An 18,639-nucleotide genomic window follows, 5' to 3' on the forward strand; every position below is an offset into this window, starting at 1 on the left:
AAGGGACTCCTGTGAATTGAGCTAAATGTCAGTAAGGAGCAGGTAAGATTAGGCATCTTGCTCAAGGATGCATACAGGTAGGCTGAGGACATTTGTGGATCAAACTGCACATTTCAGCTGCGAGTCCCAACACCATTGCCAATACACTGTGGATGGACTAATGTACATTTAACCTCCCTAGGGTATAATTGTTCAGACTCTAGGGTTAAAACAAGACAGCTACAGAGCTTTCAGAAAAATTATAAATTGGTTCAAGTAACTTAAACAGGGTTATCATTGTATACTATCGGGTGTGGAGTGTTTTGAGTCCCAGTAACACATTAAGCCGAAAAAATAACAGAACAAAACATTACAATTCCTCGAGTTTATTGAAAGTGATGATAGAAGTGGTCCAAAACATGAATTATTTCAAATCATCTCCAGGACATCGGAAAGGCCACTTGGTGATTAGCATCTCAGCTGAGGTACGGTTCCAACAGAAATATAAAGGATGAATATAATAAGCACATCCTATTCATATTGAAACCATACACAATATAAGTGTGATGAACGTCACGTAAAAATAACTACGTGGTAAATGCAAAAAAAACCTTCGGATAAGGTTATAATAAAGGCAAGTGCACGTCTTGATTTCTCCCTTAATGTGTACCACACACCCACGTTGTATGATACATTCAGCAAGATTTAGCATGCTACAGTGCACTTTGTCATTGATTGATTGCAATCAATTGCGCACATCTTTCGCTCTCTCAACATTCTGCATAATTCGTCCGATCACAAATATTGTTCATTATGGGATTTATACTCCTAGCTTCAGCTAAATATCATCAGCCGCTGTATTCTTGGGCAAAATGTCGTTCAGTCTGTCCAGGCTTGGCCTGCAGGCTGCTAGTAGGTCCTGGTTGACTTCTGTGACCCTAGGTTGTTGAGCGACATACCTGAAGTGGCCTAGTCTATTACAGCGAGAGCCCATGTTAACCTATACTTGACCTTTGTCTTTGATCTTCTATACACATCCACACTTAAAGAACTGTAGCAGCTTTGAAGGATACTTTAAAAATGCATGTCATAAAACAACACGAGTGATGATAATGTACTTAATATGACGAGAAATGGACATCTGTGGGCATGGCCAACAGTCCATTTGTTCTCACGCCACAAAGTACGCTGCATCGATCACATTATTATGATTACATAAATGCTGCACTCCTTTTTTTGGATTCTACAGCTGACTGAATTACCTGTACCGGTGCTTCAAAGTGAAGTAAAATGTACATAAAGACATGATAAAATGTAATAAAAAATAAAATATTATATCCAGTACACAGTTAAACGCTTGTCCACTGATTGTCGTCATTAATCTAAAATGATTAACCCCAATTGTGCCAATACTCTACTCAGATTATCCCAATTATTTCCGGATAGACCTTAAAAACACCCCCACTCTGTGATGAGTTTATACTGACATACGATCCATGCCAGAGATTACAGACTGAAACAGACAGACAGAGACAGAGCTATAGAAAAAGACGGAGAGGGAGGGAGATATAGATAGAGAGAGAGAGGGCGTCAGAGACACAGAGATAGAGACAGACACAGAGAGAGGGAGACAGACACAGAGAGAGGGAGACAGAGGAACAGAGAGAGAGGGAGACAGAGAGAAATAGATAGAGAGACAGACACAAAGAAAGGGATAGTGCCTAGGTGTGTGTTGATTAGGCGAGGCTCCCTGGCCAGGACACCACGGTGAGTGTGACTTTGTTCTTCTGAAGCTTCAGCATGGGGATCAGAGAGGAGTTGTTCATGCCAACCGTGGTCGCTCCGTTCACCGCTACGATCTCATCGCCACATCTGGGGAGGAACCACAGACCAGCAGACATTATGGATGTTTTCCAAGGCCCAGAGGACTTAACTGTACAGGAGCTCGGACCAAAATAGGTTGTCAATTTATCCTCATGAATAGTCGATATTCTGACACAACAACATGCATAAAATAGGTACAATTCAAAGTATTATCATGGTGATGAAGTGCCGTATCCCTGGTCCTTAGCGTTACCTACATCTACGTCTACCAAAAATACCACGAATACATGCATGTATTCGTCATTTGTTATAAAACCGTGACAGTAAGACCGAAGTACAGCTAAACCGTGATATAACACGGTCGTTGGGGTCCACAAAACGATGGCTGCGTTATTTCCCGGGAACGCATTCAATCGCCATTTTCCCACAGTGAAGCACTTTTCTCGACGCATCACTCATGTTGGCTGCTCAGCAAATGACTGGAATTAGCAACCGAGGAAGAGACCTAGGAAGCCTGTCATTTAAACAGTCATGAACGAATACCTCATGTGGCGACAGAGCTCTGTGACGGATTAATAACATTCACCACAAACAACTCCCCCATTAACACTCTTGGCAGAAAGAGTTTGATACTGTTTCTCAGACGACTGATAAATACAAAACAACAAAAGGGGCTTTCAGTCGTGGCATGATAGGTAATTGCCGTGACAAATCTTCTTGCAAGCTGCTTCTGACAAAGGGCGGCCGAAGATCTACAGATCAATCTGGCCACGGACGATTCACTTCCGTGTTTTATGGGCAATCCGTTGCCAACCGTCCAATGGCACCGCAGTGTGACCGTCGCGGCACCATCAAACAGTTTTAGTGTCGATCCATAATCACACAACTCCTGAGCAGCATGACGCCCGTAGCGATGATGAACCTACTTGAGGCGTCCGTCGAAGTGAGCGGGCGTGCCGGGCACGATGGTCTTGATGAAGAAGGGCTGCTGGCCACGGCTCTCCTCGTAGCCGCCCACGATGCTGAAGCCCCAGCTGTCGTTGTTGGTCTTCAGGAGGACGATGTCGCGGCACCAGTGCATGTTACTGGAGGGCGAAGGGAAGGAGATCCCTACGTTTCATATATACGTCTTTTATATTCAAATGGGCACAGGGGAAACTGAGAATAATGGACGATGAGATATAGTCGATAGAACAACTCTGCAGATAATCAAAAACAACAACATTTAATCCAACAAACAGGTTATTTACAGCTCAATAAAATTGAGCATATCTAAAAAACGTGCGAGAACTGCATGTTGTTTCTAGACATATTCATTCACTTATGGGTGTGTGGGGGGGGGGGGGTCGAGGCCTAGAGGTGGGGTGTGAGGCTAGAGGGGGGGGGGGCGGCGCGATCCCACCGTACCTGGGCAGACCCAGCCAGCTGGTCCAGGGAGGGGTCCAGTTGAGGTCGTCGTCGTGGGCGCTCTCGTGCGCCTCCGCCTCGTCGCTGCTGCCGCCGTCGCCGCCCTCCGCGTCGGCCTCCTCGGCGGTGGTCTGCAGCGCCCGCAGCACCACCTGGCCCTGGGCCGCCTGGGCCTTCAGCACCGACACCGCCTCGGCGTAGCTCAGCTGGGTCAGGTCCACGCTGTTGATGCTCAGCAGGATGTCCCCTGGAGACACGTCGGTAAGACCGGTGTGCAGCGCATGAGGGGGGGGGGGGGAAGAGAGAGAGAGAGAGAGAGAGAGAGAGAGAGAGAGAGAGAGAGAGAGAGAGAGAGAGAGAGAGAGAGAGAGAGAGAGAGAGAGAGAGAGAGAGAGAGAGAGAGAGAGAGAGAGAGAGAGAGAGAGAGAGAGAGAGAGAGAGAATAGAAGACAGAGGCAGAAAGACAGATGCAAAGGCAAGAGACAAAGAGAGAGGAAAAAAAAGAGAGACGGATTCAAATTGAAAGACAGAGAGAGCAACAGAGAGATCGAAAAGAGAAGAGACGGAGAAACTCAAACTGGAGGACAGAGAGAGGCAGAGGGAAAGGGACAGGGCCCTGGGAGGGCGTACCGGTCTTGATGGTGCCGTCCCGGTGCAGGCAGCCCACCGGCTGGACGCTGGTGATGTAGAGGGGCAGGCGGCAGCGGCAGTCCCGCCCCCCGGCGATGGTGATGCCCAGAGACAGCCGGGGCTCCTTCTTCAGGCTCACCGTCTTCTCCTGGCTGGAGAAGCCACTGGGAGGGTCCTGGGGCGACAGGATGGACAGAGACCGGACTCCTCAGTTGGCTAGCCACTAGGGGCAGGCTCACTCAGTGCGGCTGTTAGCCTTTCATGCTTGATGATGCTTGCAGGCGCACCGGTGACGCATGAAGGCAAGAGTTTGTAGAAAAGTTGAAATGCATACACGGCATACGCTGCTGGCTGCCTGAAACAAGCACCAGGAAATAAGGCAGCAAACTAATGCAATACGTTTGGATGAGTACGCAGAGAGCATGTGATTAAAACCGTTGTTTTGTTTTGCTGCGGTATAAGTCCCTGTGGAACCAAGCGAAGAGACTATTTGGATTCCTGTTTGTCCCTTTGTGGTTCCTTTCATGCGGTTCTGAACACAACAAACAATGCATCTGGAACCACAGCCCTGCCCGCTGCCACGTCCCAGTTTAACAACACGAACCAGGACCAGAACGACAGCACGGTGGGAACAACAAGGTATTCGGCCAAGGAAACAAACCATCAGCGCTCGTACGACCGCCTTCTCAAACACCGCATCGAAGCCCTAACAACTCCGACCACAAACGATTAAGCTAATGTGAGATTAGAACTTTTTTCAGACAGCGCCGTCCTTGAATAGGATGATATTCATTTAAGGGCTTGGGGGGGGGGGGGGGGGGGGGGGGGGGGGCGGGGGGAGAGGTGTGGGGTGTGGGGATGTGTGAACATTTGCAGCCCATTATCTTACACCCGTCTCCGGGAGACTCTTCTGGCTTAATGGATCCTTTTCTGTCGAGTCGCTTGTGCAAACAGATGCGGAGCCACGCAGGAATAAAGCGGGCGGGGCCCAGAGTGTGCGAGGCCCCACGCCGGGCCCCCTCGTAGTCCAGGGGACGTGTGGGACCTGACAGCTGGGGGGGGGGGGGGGGGGGGGGTACACGCTTGGGGGAGAACAGGGGACGGGTGTAGGGGGGGTGGGGGGGGTTGGGACAGAGGGAGGGGTGTCGCGCTCGGGGGAGGGGGAGGGGGTTAGGGGGTGACGGTGATGTTGGTGAGGAAGTGGGGGGAGGGGCGAAGGTGCTGTTGGTGGGGAAGCAGAGGAGGGGAGGGGGGGGAGAGCTTTCTTCCTCCCCCCAGCAGGGAACCAGCCCCACCACAGCGAGACTCAAAGGAGCTTCCCGGCAGGCTAAAGCCAACGGTCGCCAGCTTTGATCCTCTTGCCACCCAAAGAAATGACCCAGAGGGAAAACAACCCCACAACAACAACACGCTGGAGACCGTGTAGCAGAGAGCCGCACCACCCCTGGCCTTTTGATCGGGACGGGGGGGGGGTCCCGCCATGAAGAAAGGGGCCTTTTATCTTTGTTAAGTGAAGCAGGCGTCCACACTCGAGAGCTTTTCACCTCCGACTGCAGGGGGTGCTAGCCCGGCTACTGATAGGGCATACTGTAAGCACAACAGGGACGGATCACTGGTCTAATATACAGGACCGTGACTGGATAGGCCTAAAAAAAGAGAGTTTGGTTCCTGTTGGTTGTCAGTTGAGGTCATGGGTAGGTAGGGAATTTATTTATTTTTTTATTATTTTTTTTCCAGCGGCAGCGAATGATAGGTAGGTTGTTTTCATTTAAAAACGAGAGAATGTGCTCATCCTTGTACAGAATGAAGAGGTGCTGTACAAAAACGTAATTATAGTTTGCATAATTTTTTCTTTTTTTTTTTCTTCCATGATCATAAAATAATTTGGGTCGCACATAAATTGACAGGGGTCGGTCGGAAACCGGAACCAAACAAATTATTTTTTAGGCGATATGAGGCTCAGGTACAAAGGTCAAAAGTGCTTGCACATGTCGGTTGTATTTATTGACCAGACACATTCATCGAACTCATTCGGTAGATAGTTGATTAATGCGTCGGTAGGGGTAAAGGATTCTCACTCTGTGATGCCTACAGGTAGACTGCTACCTGAGACCAGATAATTTGAAGCCTCTAAAAATCATACTCCCGTTCCCCTCCAGTCGGCAAAGAGGAGCCACAGCGGCGCGGAGCCGAGTGAACTGCACGGCCGCGCTCTGCCGGTGACCGCGCTTACCTTCAGGAAGGTGGAGTGGCGCCTGAAGTACTGCTGTTCCGGCGCTCTGCGGGACCCCCGTCCAGACCTCCCCTCTCCACCGTCCGCCTCCTCTAGGGCCTCGGTGGACCTCATCACCACAAAGTTCACCCGCACCTCGCTGGCCTGGAGACACACCCGGCACACCGCACAACACACACACACACACACACACACACACACACACACACACACACACACACACACACACACACACACACACACACACACACACACACACACACACACACACACACACACACACACACACACACACACACACACACAGACGGTGGAATGGATGCCATTCACCCACGTCCCTTTATGTACGCGCACTGTGTCACACTGTGGAAACGATGTCTGAGGATATGTTTTCTCTAAACCACACTAGCTCTGGCTGGTGAGGAAAGTACACAATTATGTCACGTAATTATAGCAGTTAAACTTTTTAAAGTGGTTTGCAAACTAGGGCTGCTCGATTATGGAAAGGATCATTAGCACGATTATTTCAGTCAATATTGAAATCATGATTAATCAAACGATTATTTTTGAGTTTGAGACATGCTGCAATCCTCCAGCATTTCTCCCCGAAAAAACACTTTTGTAATAGAGAATTGTGAAAATTCGCCTTAAAAAAAAAACACGCAAATTGTTGAAAATTAAAAATAATGTACAAATATGTATTCAGCTGTTCTGCAATTTCTATAAAACATTGAATGCATAAAAAAATAAAAATAAACCAAGGGAATCATGGTTTAACCAACGTAAACGAGGAGCGGCTCCCCTACCTGGATGATCTGGGCCGCGGTCTCGGGCGTGCCGTGCCTCAGGTCCTGGCCGTTGATGGCCAGCACCTTGTCGTTGTTCCTCAGCTTGCCGTCCTTGGCGGCCAGCCCCCCCACCAACAGGTCCAGGATGAAGACCCCGCTCTCCTCCGACTTGCGGATGAGCTTGATCCCGAGGGGCTCGCCGCGGTCCCGCTTGACCAGCATCACCTGGACGACCGCGCCGTGGTGGGGCGCCGAGGCGGCGTTGCCGGGAGACCCCTGGGGGCCCGTGGTGGCGACGGGGCCGACGGCGGTGGTGGGGTGGGGCTCTGCGCGGGGCTTGAAGCCCTTCTCCTGCAGGACGGTGAGCCGCAGCACGGAGCAGGGCTGCCGCAGGACGGCGATGGCCCTGGAGTGCGGCACGGCGGCCAGGCTGCTGTCGTTCACCTGGGGAACAGGACACCGCGCGGCCGGTCAGAACAGCACCTTCACCGGGGCCGTCCCCTGCTGGTGGGGGTCTCGCGAGCCATGTTCCTGCGTGTTCACGGCGCGGTTCGGGGCCTGCTCTCGGCCCGTCTGCATATAGTGTTCCAACAACACCTGATATGGATTATCTGAGATTCCATCCTCTTATATAATACTTTTCATGTACTATCCCCTGTATGAATCAGATTGTACATAGTGCCTTTGGTTTTATGCTTTCATGTTTATTAGAAACCCCCCCTCACCCTTGGGTTTGGCAGGGTTGTTTCAATTTATTTGCGTTTCTCAAAGCCAGCCACAACATGATCTGCAACACAGAACATGTTTTGCATCGCTGCTGCCAAAATCAATGCATTGATTCAAGCGTCTGTGATCGAGTTTCAACCTATTCGGGGGCGGAATCTTCCCCCACTCCTACTTAAGGTTTCACCACCGGTTCTCGACAACAGAAAGTCATAATATGTATACATTTCATATCCTGCGGCAGCAAAGGCCCGGTGTCTTATTTGGCTCTCGTTCCCTGGTTTGGGATTGGCTGGCCGGGAGGATGAGCAGTGCTTTGGAGGGCGTTCAGAGCCAGGGATTGAGCTCAGAGCTCAGAGCAAGACGACAGCCTAGGTCGATTTACAGACGCACAACATTCCAGGACAACTGAGAGGCCGAAAGCCAAGGAGAGATGAGGGGAGGGGGCTGGGGGGTGGGGAAGCATGAGAAAGGAGAATGAGAGGGAGAGAAAGAGCAGAGGGGGAAAGAAAAGGAGAGGGAACGAAAGAGAGACTCTACTGGAAACAACATGGCACTTGTCTGAAAGACTAGAGTGTTTACATGGAATTAAGCTAATATTATTTATGTATAATAATATAACTTCATTTTATTGTATCATAACTATTTAGAGAACAGAAATATTTGCATAGCAATGCGTATTTTTTTTACCAAATTAGTTTAAAATTGACCCAGAAGCTGCTCATAGAAGGACTATAAGCTGGTACCATTCACATCTGTCCTACATTCAACCACCACTGCACACTTAAAGCGGTAATTCTGAATTTTACAAAAAAAGCCAACTCTTGAGTTGCCGCAGTTGTTGCACTAAGATTTCCAAAGACACTCTCTTTCTTCAGCCTCTAATTTCAGTGCCTTTTGGGGACATTCTTTGGGTGCCATTGCGCTAACGTATAGTACTGTTGCCTGATCCAGGCTAGCCCAGTACAGGAACATAAGCCCTAACCATTACTGTAGACCAGAACATTCTGGGTTTACATACCATCCCCTACAAAAGCTCAATATTAGCTAAAACACAACCTATTGTCAGCCCAGAGCTATTGGTAGATTAGAATCAATATGAGGGTCAGACAAGGTCAGATTCTATTTTTCAAGAAACTGTGGCAACGAACCTTGCCCCTTTTGAAAAGACTGCCACTGAGTTAATCACTAACAAAATCAACAACTTTCATAAAATGTCAGTTAAGTTAGCTACAAGTAGCATGGATTCTCCCTAAGGACTTGGTCCCACCCATCGCCGCAAACTTGCTTATCTTGAATGTCTGCTTTCCGTCTCTGCATACAAGCTCCATGTTTACTTAACACATCTTCACAGATCATGGGAATTTCGTTGCATAGGCATAAACAGTAAGGCTGCCTTTGTGTGAAGGTGAAAAAAAAATGGTTTGACCTTGTTTCGCTATGCAAACAAGCCTCCATTTTCCCCTCCATTTTCCAGTCAAAACATTCCAGGAGGAATGCAACCTCTTTTTCCCAGGTCTGATACACTCACCATACTGTGCTGGGAATTATTTGTACTGCATTGTCAACGTACCTCAGAATAAACCCAGTAATAAACTGAGTTTATCATAACATTTTAGAAAAAAAAAAGTTCCCAACACGCCAATCGTATAAAAGCACTGAAGTGCTGAGGTGAGCCCTGAACAGCGGGCACACTCCAGTGTTAACGCAGGGAAACGTCCTTCAGGGCACAGCTGCAGATAGGGCTGCCACGAGCCCCTTCGGCCATCCCATGATGTACCTTGTGGTATAGCCATCACCCCAGGCTGTCTCAGTCCCCCCCCCCCACCCCCAAAGGCAAGTAAGCGCGACACAAACCGTGAAATGGTTACTACTATAGATAATAACAGAGCCGACATTGTCTTATGCCTCGAGAAAATCATGCCTGATGTAAATGTCCATTACAGTCCTCATCTAGAGTGAGAATGAGCGAGTGAGAATGAGTGAGTGAGTGAGTGAGGGAGTGAGCGAGTGACCCCCTCACCTCCAGGATGTGGTCCCCAGGGGCCAGCCGCCCGTCACGCGCCGCCAGGGAGTCGCGGACGATCTCCTGGATGACGATGTTCCCCAGCGGGGTGTCCTTCCCTCCCACGATGCGCAGGCCCAGGTCGTCCTCGGGCTCGTCCCGGAACAGCTCCACCGTGTTGGCCTCCGCCACCAGGCTGGACCTCAGGGCGCCCGTGTCTGGGCGGGGGGGGAACACACAACAACATGCGGTCTAGCAGGGGATCCAACGGGGGGATGCATGGTTTAGTGCTGTGAGGCGGAGGGGTCTTCTCCTTTTGTGTCGTCCAATGGGAGAATTAATACAATGCTCGTGTTTTTGTACTGGATTCCTGGACTTCTTGATTACTTGAGAATCACCGCTTCCCTTAAAACGGTCAGTGAACCCAAAATCATTTAATTTACAAATTATTTGTAGTTTCTATGCCATTTTATTACTTTGACGGCAAGACCTTGGTTAAGGGAAAACTGGAGTCAAATCCTATGTTTTGCCAGTCTCCCCCAGTCTTTGTAAACGCTCCACTTGTACTAGCGCTCTGTTCGAGAGGTATTTGCCTTTTAGTATACTCTTCAAAGTCACGACATAGGGACACCGGTGGCGAAGTGTGTCTGTGTGTGTGTGTGTGTGTGTGTGTGTGTGTGTCTCTGTCTGGGCAGCAGTTTGATTTTGATGTTCACGTCTGAGAGAGGGTGATGCTTCACACACGCTCACTCCACAACACCACGGTGTGTGGCGCAATAAATACACAACATCTCTCACCACAACGCTCCTTCACAACGACGGCACGATAAAAGTACGACAAAGTTTGCATGGGTCGTAACTATGGGGATAACCATTCCCCGCCACCTTCCTGGAACTCTCCGCCCACAACGCCACAGGCCCGCAGTGGGGGGGGGGGGGGGGGGGGGGGGGGGGGGGGGGGGTGGTAGACAGGCGTGACACACCAACAGAGGACATTTCCGAGGAAACATCAGCAGCGAGTCAGTTTCTCCTCATCCTGCCACACCTTTGTGTCTGTGTTCACCTGGATAAGCAGCCTGAGGGATCATGTGACCTCATCCCCTAAATCCCAGACCGCCTCTGTCTTAACCGTCTACATGTTTCAGAGGTTAGGCTGAATCCAAGATGTATCTTCTTAAGTTTTGAAATCACATCAGTCTATTCTTCTTTCACGGGAGATTAGAGTTAACAATGATCCCCTCCAACAACAACCCAGACTCTCTCTGGTGACACATTACCTTTTTTAGGGGAAGGCACACACACTGGTTACATACTAGATCAACACACAGATTGCCGTCACCGTGAAGTCACTTTCTATGTTGCCACTTTGGCTTAACATCAATCTGTATTTAACCGTTGAGTAACCATTAGCTCACCACAGGAAACACAAACAGATTTATTTTTTTTTGAAGGGTAACTACTCTACCTTCTTCGCTCTCCTCGTAGGCTGGGTTGATCAAGCCGGGGTCGGCGTGCTCTCGAGTCGACGTTCTGGACGGAGCCGCTGGAAGTTTGCTTTCCGCGCACGCCTCCACCTCCGCATTGCGCCCCTTGACCTCTTTCCAGGAGGGCTTCTTCCTCCTCTCTGCCTCTTCTTTCAACTTCTTGAAAACAGGACATCTGAACAGTAGTGAATAAAAAAAAATGAAAATGAATAAAAATGAGTGATACAGTCAACAGAAATGTGTATAATATATACCCCATATGGAAGCCCTTGCCCGCTGACAGTTTCCTTTGAGGTCCGTCATAGTGAATACGCGTTTATGTGCGTCTCTTGAAATAAATAAGGGGGGGGGGCTGTTTTGGGGGCTTCAAAGGCTGGCACAGACTATGTGACTATGTAAGTGAACCAGATGCTTGTCCCCACACACTGAATTTAGCCAAGTGCTCTGTTCTGTTTTACTGCATTGCAGAGTCTTGGCAGGTAGCGGTGGTTGTAGGGGGCAGGTGGACTCTGATTTAGTCTTGTGAAACCACTGCTGTTTATTTCCTGAACCCAGGGACTTTGCTGCTTGTTTGTTTAAACGTTATGCTAGAAGGTGCGCAGCAGGGCAGAGGTCCATCCCAGCGAAACATTCACTCACAGAGGCTCGCACCAAGACCACTACCAGGAAACGTAGGCTCCACAGCCAGCATTGTCGGAACAATAACATGGAGGCAGACGGCTATCAGCCAAAGGCCTAATGATGGCACCTTTGCAGATAGCCATTGTCGTGAGAGTTCATGGAAGGAAATTGCAGGATATGTCCATCACGGTTGAGAGTGAGTTCAGGTAAACAGGACATTTGCTTGTGCCATTACCCGGCTGCGGCAACAAAAAAAAAGAAGGTCTTTAGAAGAAACACTGAGGATTGTAATGGGAATGTCCATAAGAAATGTGGTTTGCAGGACGCCAAGACACCGAGTTATTTTCTATAGTGACCATTGCCTTGTTTTGTACCACGATTATCGCTCTTGAGGGGAACTGAGAGAACCTCAGCTGACTCAGACAGCAATACCACGAGCTACATTCCTGAGACGGAGTAGTGGCATCCCTGTCTGCAGCTGTGCCCTCCAGGATGTTCCCCTGCTTTAACCCCGGAGTGTACCCACTGTTCATGGGTCCACTCCAGCGCTCCAGCCTTTGAGTGCTAGTCGCACAGTGGGCTCTCTGCGCAGACAACTTTTATTTTTTATACTATTTATTTTTTTAAATCAACTTATGAACTCAATGTTTATTCTGAGTTACATTGTCAAGGAATTGTCAACTGTGTTGACGCTATTTAACATTATAAAATATAATTATAAAATTTGTAAATATTATCGAGTTGTTTATACAGGGCTGCCATCTCACACACGTAGCAGTCTCACCAGTTACTGGAGAACTGATATCTATTGGTACTCAATGCAAGATACTCAGAAGAATATTGAATTTTAAACATAGAATAGTTTAGTTCAAGAAACGGTCCAGAACATAATATTGAATTCATATAGTGTTCACATTATCAAGTTGTCCTCGATATCTGGTGTAGCTTAAACAAGAAGCCCTTCACAGTGAAGCATGACTTGGCCTGATAGCAACGGTTCATGGCGTAACCACTGAGTGTTCATCGGGTGTATGTGCCCATACAGGCCTCATCAGACAGGCAAGAACACAGACCTGTGGCAGATGCCCGGGAGGACATCGTGCGCAGCAATACCCCAAAGCACATGCAGATCATTCTCCCCGGGAATGCATGGGAATATAAAAAAAAAAGAGGGACCCCTAGCCTGATGGAGTCGATTTGTGATTACAGACCATTTAGGAAATAGTATCGACCCAGATGTGGCTGGATGAATATCTAGCCCGGTTCATATTCAGTTATAAAAGCAAAGCTCATAACAATACAACATACCCTGCCAGCGCTCCCCCCCGCTCCTAGCTCACCTGTTGTGCAGGTGGGGCATCAGCTCGCAGCGCTGCATCTGCTGGGGGCACTCTTCGTTGTGGGGGCAGAGCACCATCAACTTGTCCAGCAGGTTCCGCACCAGCAGGCTGGAGGGCCGACACTGGTGCAGCTGCAGCCTCAGCCGGTCCACGGGGCAGAAGTCCTGCTCCTTCAGGAAGTTACTGAGGCAGAAGAAGCAGTAGGTGTGGCCGCACGGCGTGTCCATGGGCCGGAGCAGCGGCTGCAGGCAGATGTGGCACACCAGCTCGTCGTCCACCTCGTCCTGGTACTCGTACAGGTGGTTGTCCTGGCCCTCGTGCTGCTGGCCGCACTCCTTGCACACGCGCGCCCACGCCAGCGCCGCCGCGGGGCTCCCGCCGGCGGCGGTCTTGGGCTCCGTCATGGTGACTGGAAGACTGACCACGCTCCGTGCTTCCTTTGTTTCTCCTGGAAAAGCAATCCTTCTCCTCTACTACTACCTCCTCCTCCTCCTCTTCCTCCTCCTCCTCCTCCTCCTCCCACGTGCACACCTCTCTCCGGGGAAATCCGGTGTCTTGTTTCCTAAGGGCTCTTCTGTATCGTCTAGTGTTTCTCCCCGTGTACATCCCGAGAGAACTCCATTTTAAAGACCTGTATCCTCGATTGGCCCGGTGCCCGTCTTCAGATCTCAATGACGGTCATCTGGTTGGAGAGGGGAAAAGAGAAAGAGAGGTCTGAAAGGCTGTACGTTTGAAAAAGGCCCCAGTAACACAGGAAATGACACAAATCCCCCACGCAGCAGCGAGCCGGCAACCAGCCACAGCTGTTTCCTCTCAGCAGGTTTCCTGAGGGACAAAGGGAATTCACAACTCAGCTAAATCAGTCACTGTGTGCGTTTCATTCACTCGGCTGGACTGCATGTAACTCGGCGAGGACGCAGGCTAACGCCGAACCGGGCGAATGTGAAGGAACACAAGGCACGCCACGCCACTGCAATGACCATGGGAACACAGCAGCAGCAATGCAATCCTGTCCGCTAATGACCGCCGCGCAGCCAATCAGCAGAGGTCTGGATCCCTCCGTGAGCAGCTTAATCTCCCCTAATTCCCTCTCATGAGGAGAGCCCAAGTTATGATTGCATTCTTTGGGGAAAAGTCTTGGTCCATTACCATCTATACACAGTCATCTGTTAGAAATGAAATTGATGCACGAGAAAGACATTAACATTTCTTGAGAAGCAACAGCAACTGTGTGTGTGTGAATCAATGGTCAACCTTTTAGGTGTTGTGACAGCAGAAGTGGTAACCCGACACCAGGCAAGGACCAAAACCACCAAACGTACAATTCCTAAGTAGCATAACAAGCAGCAATAAACAGCAAAGCATAACATATATCACCCAAAATAAATGATGAGAAGCCCTGTTCTACTCACCGCGGCCCGGATGACACTAATGTCGCCGAGCCGACCCAGCCACACAAACAACAGGCTCTCACCCAGCAGCTAGGCCCCGCCACTGAAGCCTGGCTGAAACCAGAGCCCTACCTCTCCAGTGCACCAGCACAGTAATGATTGTGTCTCCGGTATGAGCGAGAGACTGAGTGAGGCGGGATGGAGAGAGAGAGAGAGAGAGAGAGAGAGAGAGAGAGAGAGAGAGAGAGAGAGAGAGAGAGAGAGAGAGAGAGAGAGAGAGAGAGAGAGAGAGAGAGAGAGAGAGAGAGAGAGAGAGAGAGAGAGAGAGAGAGAGAGAGAGAGAGAGAGAGAGAATAGGTTGGTGTGCACAAGGGTGCGAGAGCCGAAGCTGGCTGGGGGCGGGGGTCTGAAGCATTCCGCCTAAGTCCACCCTTGTGGGTTCCCAGTTCAGATCTGTATGTTTTTGTATGTCAGTGGTTAAGATCGTACGGCTGATGTTGCACTATTGAAGACGAATAGCTCCCATTGGCCGATGGTCGGACCGACAAATCAGACAGAGGCCCCGGTGCCTGCCGTCTGTTCCTGCACGTACAGAGGCCTTTGTGGGCGCTCATGCGTGTGCACAGGCGAGGCGGGGTGAGATCAATTCGGACTTTGTCCTCAAGGCCATTCTACCCCATTGTTCAGGTGACAGCGACTCCAGTAACCGATAGGGCCCACGGAACCAGCAGCAAGACAAACATGAGAAACCAGGCGAGGCTCTCTCCACGCACCTTAAACCCAGTCGCTCGACGATGAGGCAGAGGAAAAGATTGGCAGACTATTGTAAATAACCCACCCTGCCCTCACAGCTGACAGTAGGCATAGGTTGGCTCAGGCTGGTATTCAGGTAGGCCAAGGAATGATAGGCACGCTGTGGTTGTCACCCAACCACATTGTTTACCGGTTAATTGAAGTTGGCTGGGATCTCCTGGGGAGTTTTTACACATGACGAAGCGCATGTATTCATCAGAGGCACGTGTTCCTCTGAACCTCGAGAGTCTTGTGGACGGCAACAGTCAGTGAAGGTGAGAGAAGAAGATAGATGACCATCATCTAGGCAGCAGGCTGCTAGGCGTCATTCCAACACCATCATACAAATTGGGCGGTTCAGAGTTCGATCAAATGGTTCACATGACCTTTAAAAAAAGGACATGGCTTTGTGATTACATGTGTACCTTATTGGTGGCACCCTCAAGGAAACAACCACAGGCCACAATGTTTGTCTGTTACGTCGTTCGTCCTAGCGAGAACCGACATCATAAGATGATTACCTTTGGTTCCGTTTGACATCCCTTGTTGACTGAAAACACAGATCACCGAACCATATCGACGCCACAGACAGATTAGAGAGTATGAAAGCTCTTGCTCATAGGGGGTTGTTTTAGTCATCGTACTGGAGCAGGAGCAGTTGCTCCCCATCTCACTCACAAGGAGGGAAAACAAGAAGGGGGCAGGACAATGTTCTGGCTAGGGTGCTCCCAGCCAAAAGGTCACTCAGCTCAAGCCCCAAGGTCTTTAGTCTACCTGTAGGTATCCTTCAGCAAGATGCCCAATCCCTACCTTCACCTTAATAACATGCATTTTAAATAAATGTCTAGCCTCTACCTGCTACTTATGACATGCACTGGATTCATTGCAGTGGCTTTGGGTAATGGTAGGAACTTGAAACTGGAATAAACTGCCATTTTCTACGGCTGCAGCCAAGCACCAAAGTGCAAAAATGTTCCAACCTGTTTGAAAGGGAGCCAACTGTAAGAAATGATAGGCTGTTATCAATGTCTCTGAAAGTCTAAACGTTCCAACATTGGAATGGCTTAGTTTTTTTTTAACAACAAGAGCAGACTGGAAAATGTGCTCATTGCTCAATATTCCTAAACATATTGAAATCAAATGTCTCTCGATCATGTGACTCTCTAAGCTTTCTGGGTAAAAGTCTTGAAGTGTCCTATGGGCTCATAGGATTACCAGAGGTGGCATTCCCCGCTTTCTGAGCCAAGTTCAGATGGTATATGTTGGAGTCACATGCGTGCCCTGTACCTAAGGAACACAGGTGAGCCGCTGACTCTCACTTCCCACCACTGGCCGTGAGACTGTTTGTCATCATGTCTACTCAGCCTGTTGCTGCATTGACTTACCAAACAATTCAGTCAATGCGCCTCAGAAAACACATTCAAGGTAAAATGTGTTCATCAACATTCCCCCTCTACGTATCCTGGTCCAGTATTTATTATATTACCCTTAATATGAATGATAATGATAAACAATACATAATTCATCATCATTTTTTTTACTGATTTTGAACTTCCGTTATGACTTTGTCTTACTGTCTTTATTATTATTAGAGCTTTAATCTACTGCTATGTGGGTCTATGTCTTTATAGTACTGCACAATAAGCATACATCTGTTGCCCCAAATGTCATAATACACTTAAGAAACTAAACCACTTTATCGTACGTATTTCCTCCATATCTGCAGCAAGTATTAGGTTTCCATCATTGTTCGATAAAATAATAACAGTCTTATATTAAAAATATTATATTATTATGAATTTATTTATATAAGTTTCCCAAAAGGATGCTACAATTGTTATTGTCATTGAATTTATCCGAAAACCTTGTAATTCCACTATTTAATATTTCTAATTCATCCCATTTCTAAAAACATATCATGTTTCTCATTACATCCTCACTGATTAATCCTGTCGTAAGGGGGGGAGGAGAGAGACAGCAATGACCCCCTTACGCATCTGACGGCTAATTATGCGGTCGCCAGAATCATAAATAATTCACCGTAGGCTACCCACTGTCAGCGGGTGACAGTCAGCTCGTTCCTTATCGCTACACTGACGTGACATACGCCACTGATAGAGGAGGTCATAAAAGTACGATTCAGGGACGTCGGCGATGGGGCAACTCACTCGTGGCTGGTCGTCCCAAGAACATGGCTCACCTTCAGTAGCTTACGTCGGGAACGAGGTTACACGACACATTGAGCTGTAAAAGGGATTTGGGTGTAAACTCGGCAGTTTCGAAACAGCAAAACACAAACCGCTGTATCATTGGGAACAAGTGAATTGTTCAAACATTACGTTTTCACACTCACAGTTGCCCACCGATACCGAAACTCGCCAGTCACCATACCTGTAAAGGTTGTTTTTTTCCCCGGAAGTCGAACAGGGTAAAAAGAGTTTACCGTGAAAAGCATTATTTCATTAAATAATAGTACTTACATTGACGGATCTCGACGATCTTCTGGCCAACGTCGCTTCCGATTCTGTGGTGTAAAAGTTATTATGGTACACCGCCCCTGCTGTAGTCCATCCGACAGGCGTGAGCTGGGCGATATTCCCAGTTTGGAAAAAAACAAACAAACCCAGGTCTGACGCTTCTTACAGGAAGTCCGCGCAGGTGTTGTACTGCTCTGTCTAGGAGGGAACACAGCCACGAGTTATATAAGTTACAATATTATAAGTGATTTTTCATTATTACAAATAGAATAACGCACGTTAACTTGCAAACATCTATACGAATTAACGTAGTCAATGCAACATCACATAACAGATACATTTACATTTCTAGAATTCAAGTTCAAATGAACAAACTTCCATAGATATAATTATTATTATTATCTACGACGACTAGGAACGTTTCGTGACTTATTTAAATGAGGAACACTGATAATTTTTTTGCATATTCAATGTAGCCTAATTGTAATGAGGATACGACGTCACAACTATTATTTTCTTGATTGCCCGGTGAATTTCCGCAGAGACATCTACAATAATTACACATTTCAGGAAAACCAACGACACCACTAATATATGGGCCTACAAATGTCTCGATAAGACACTCGTTATGTCAAAGTATAGCTTCCCTTCTGACTTTAATACATTCTAAACTCAGTGACAATTTAAAAGCATCGTGCCCCCTGCAGGGCGCAACGGAAGTGTGCGTGCTATAGAACTACAGTGTTGTTAACACACCATGATTTATAGATGTGGAAGGAAACGCCACAACTGCAGGTGCCAATACATGGGGCAAATCTGGACAATTAAGTGATTTATCACCACCTTTTTGCAAACCATCTTGATAATAATTGTGAGTGGCTTTTTGTAGAGTCTACATGTAGAACTAGATAATCTATCTGTTAAAACACCTTTAATGACACATGA

The 18,639-nt window shown here is 48.3% G+C and overlaps 1 protein-coding gene across 4 annotated transcripts; it reads right to left on the reverse strand.

Annotated features, from left to right (window-relative positions):
- Nucleotides 1-16: 16 nt before the first annotated feature.
- lnx2b (ligand of numb-protein X 2b) lies at nucleotides 17-17,866 on the reverse strand. 4 transcript variants are annotated; one of them, XM_056600220.1, is made up of 11 exons: nucleotides 17,698-17,866; nucleotides 17,418-17,461; nucleotides 13,035-13,716; nucleotides 11,055-11,248; nucleotides 9,608-9,807; nucleotides 6,880-7,305; nucleotides 6,074-6,217; nucleotides 3,841-4,015; nucleotides 3,211-3,457; nucleotides 2,730-2,888; nucleotides 17-1,851 (listed from the first exon to the last, which is right to left on the reverse strand). In XM_056600220.1, the coding sequence occupies exons 3-11, from the start codon at nucleotides 13,436-13,438 to the stop codon at nucleotides 1,716-1,718; spliced, it is 2,085 nt and encodes a 694-aa protein (XP_056456195.1). In that variant the 5' UTR covers nucleotides 13,439-13,716; nucleotides 17,418-17,461; nucleotides 17,698-17,866; the 3' UTR covers nucleotides 17-1,715. The 4 variants fall into 4 exon arrangements, with proteins under 4 accessions (XP_056456195.1, XP_056456194.1, XP_056456193.1 ...); XM_056600219.1 differs by having other exon boundaries at nucleotides 17,386-17,461; XM_056600218.1 differs by lacking the exon at nucleotides 17,418-17,461.
- Nucleotides 17,867-18,639: the final 773 nt, after the last annotated feature.

This window comes from Gadus chalcogrammus, chromosome 10 (genome assembly GCF_026213295.1).
Source record: "Gadus chalcogrammus isolate NIFS_2021 chromosome 10, NIFS_Gcha_1.0, whole genome shotgun sequence".
NCBI classification, from domain to species: domain Eukaryota; kingdom Metazoa; phylum Chordata; class Actinopteri; order Gadiformes; family Gadidae; genus Gadus; species Gadus chalcogrammus.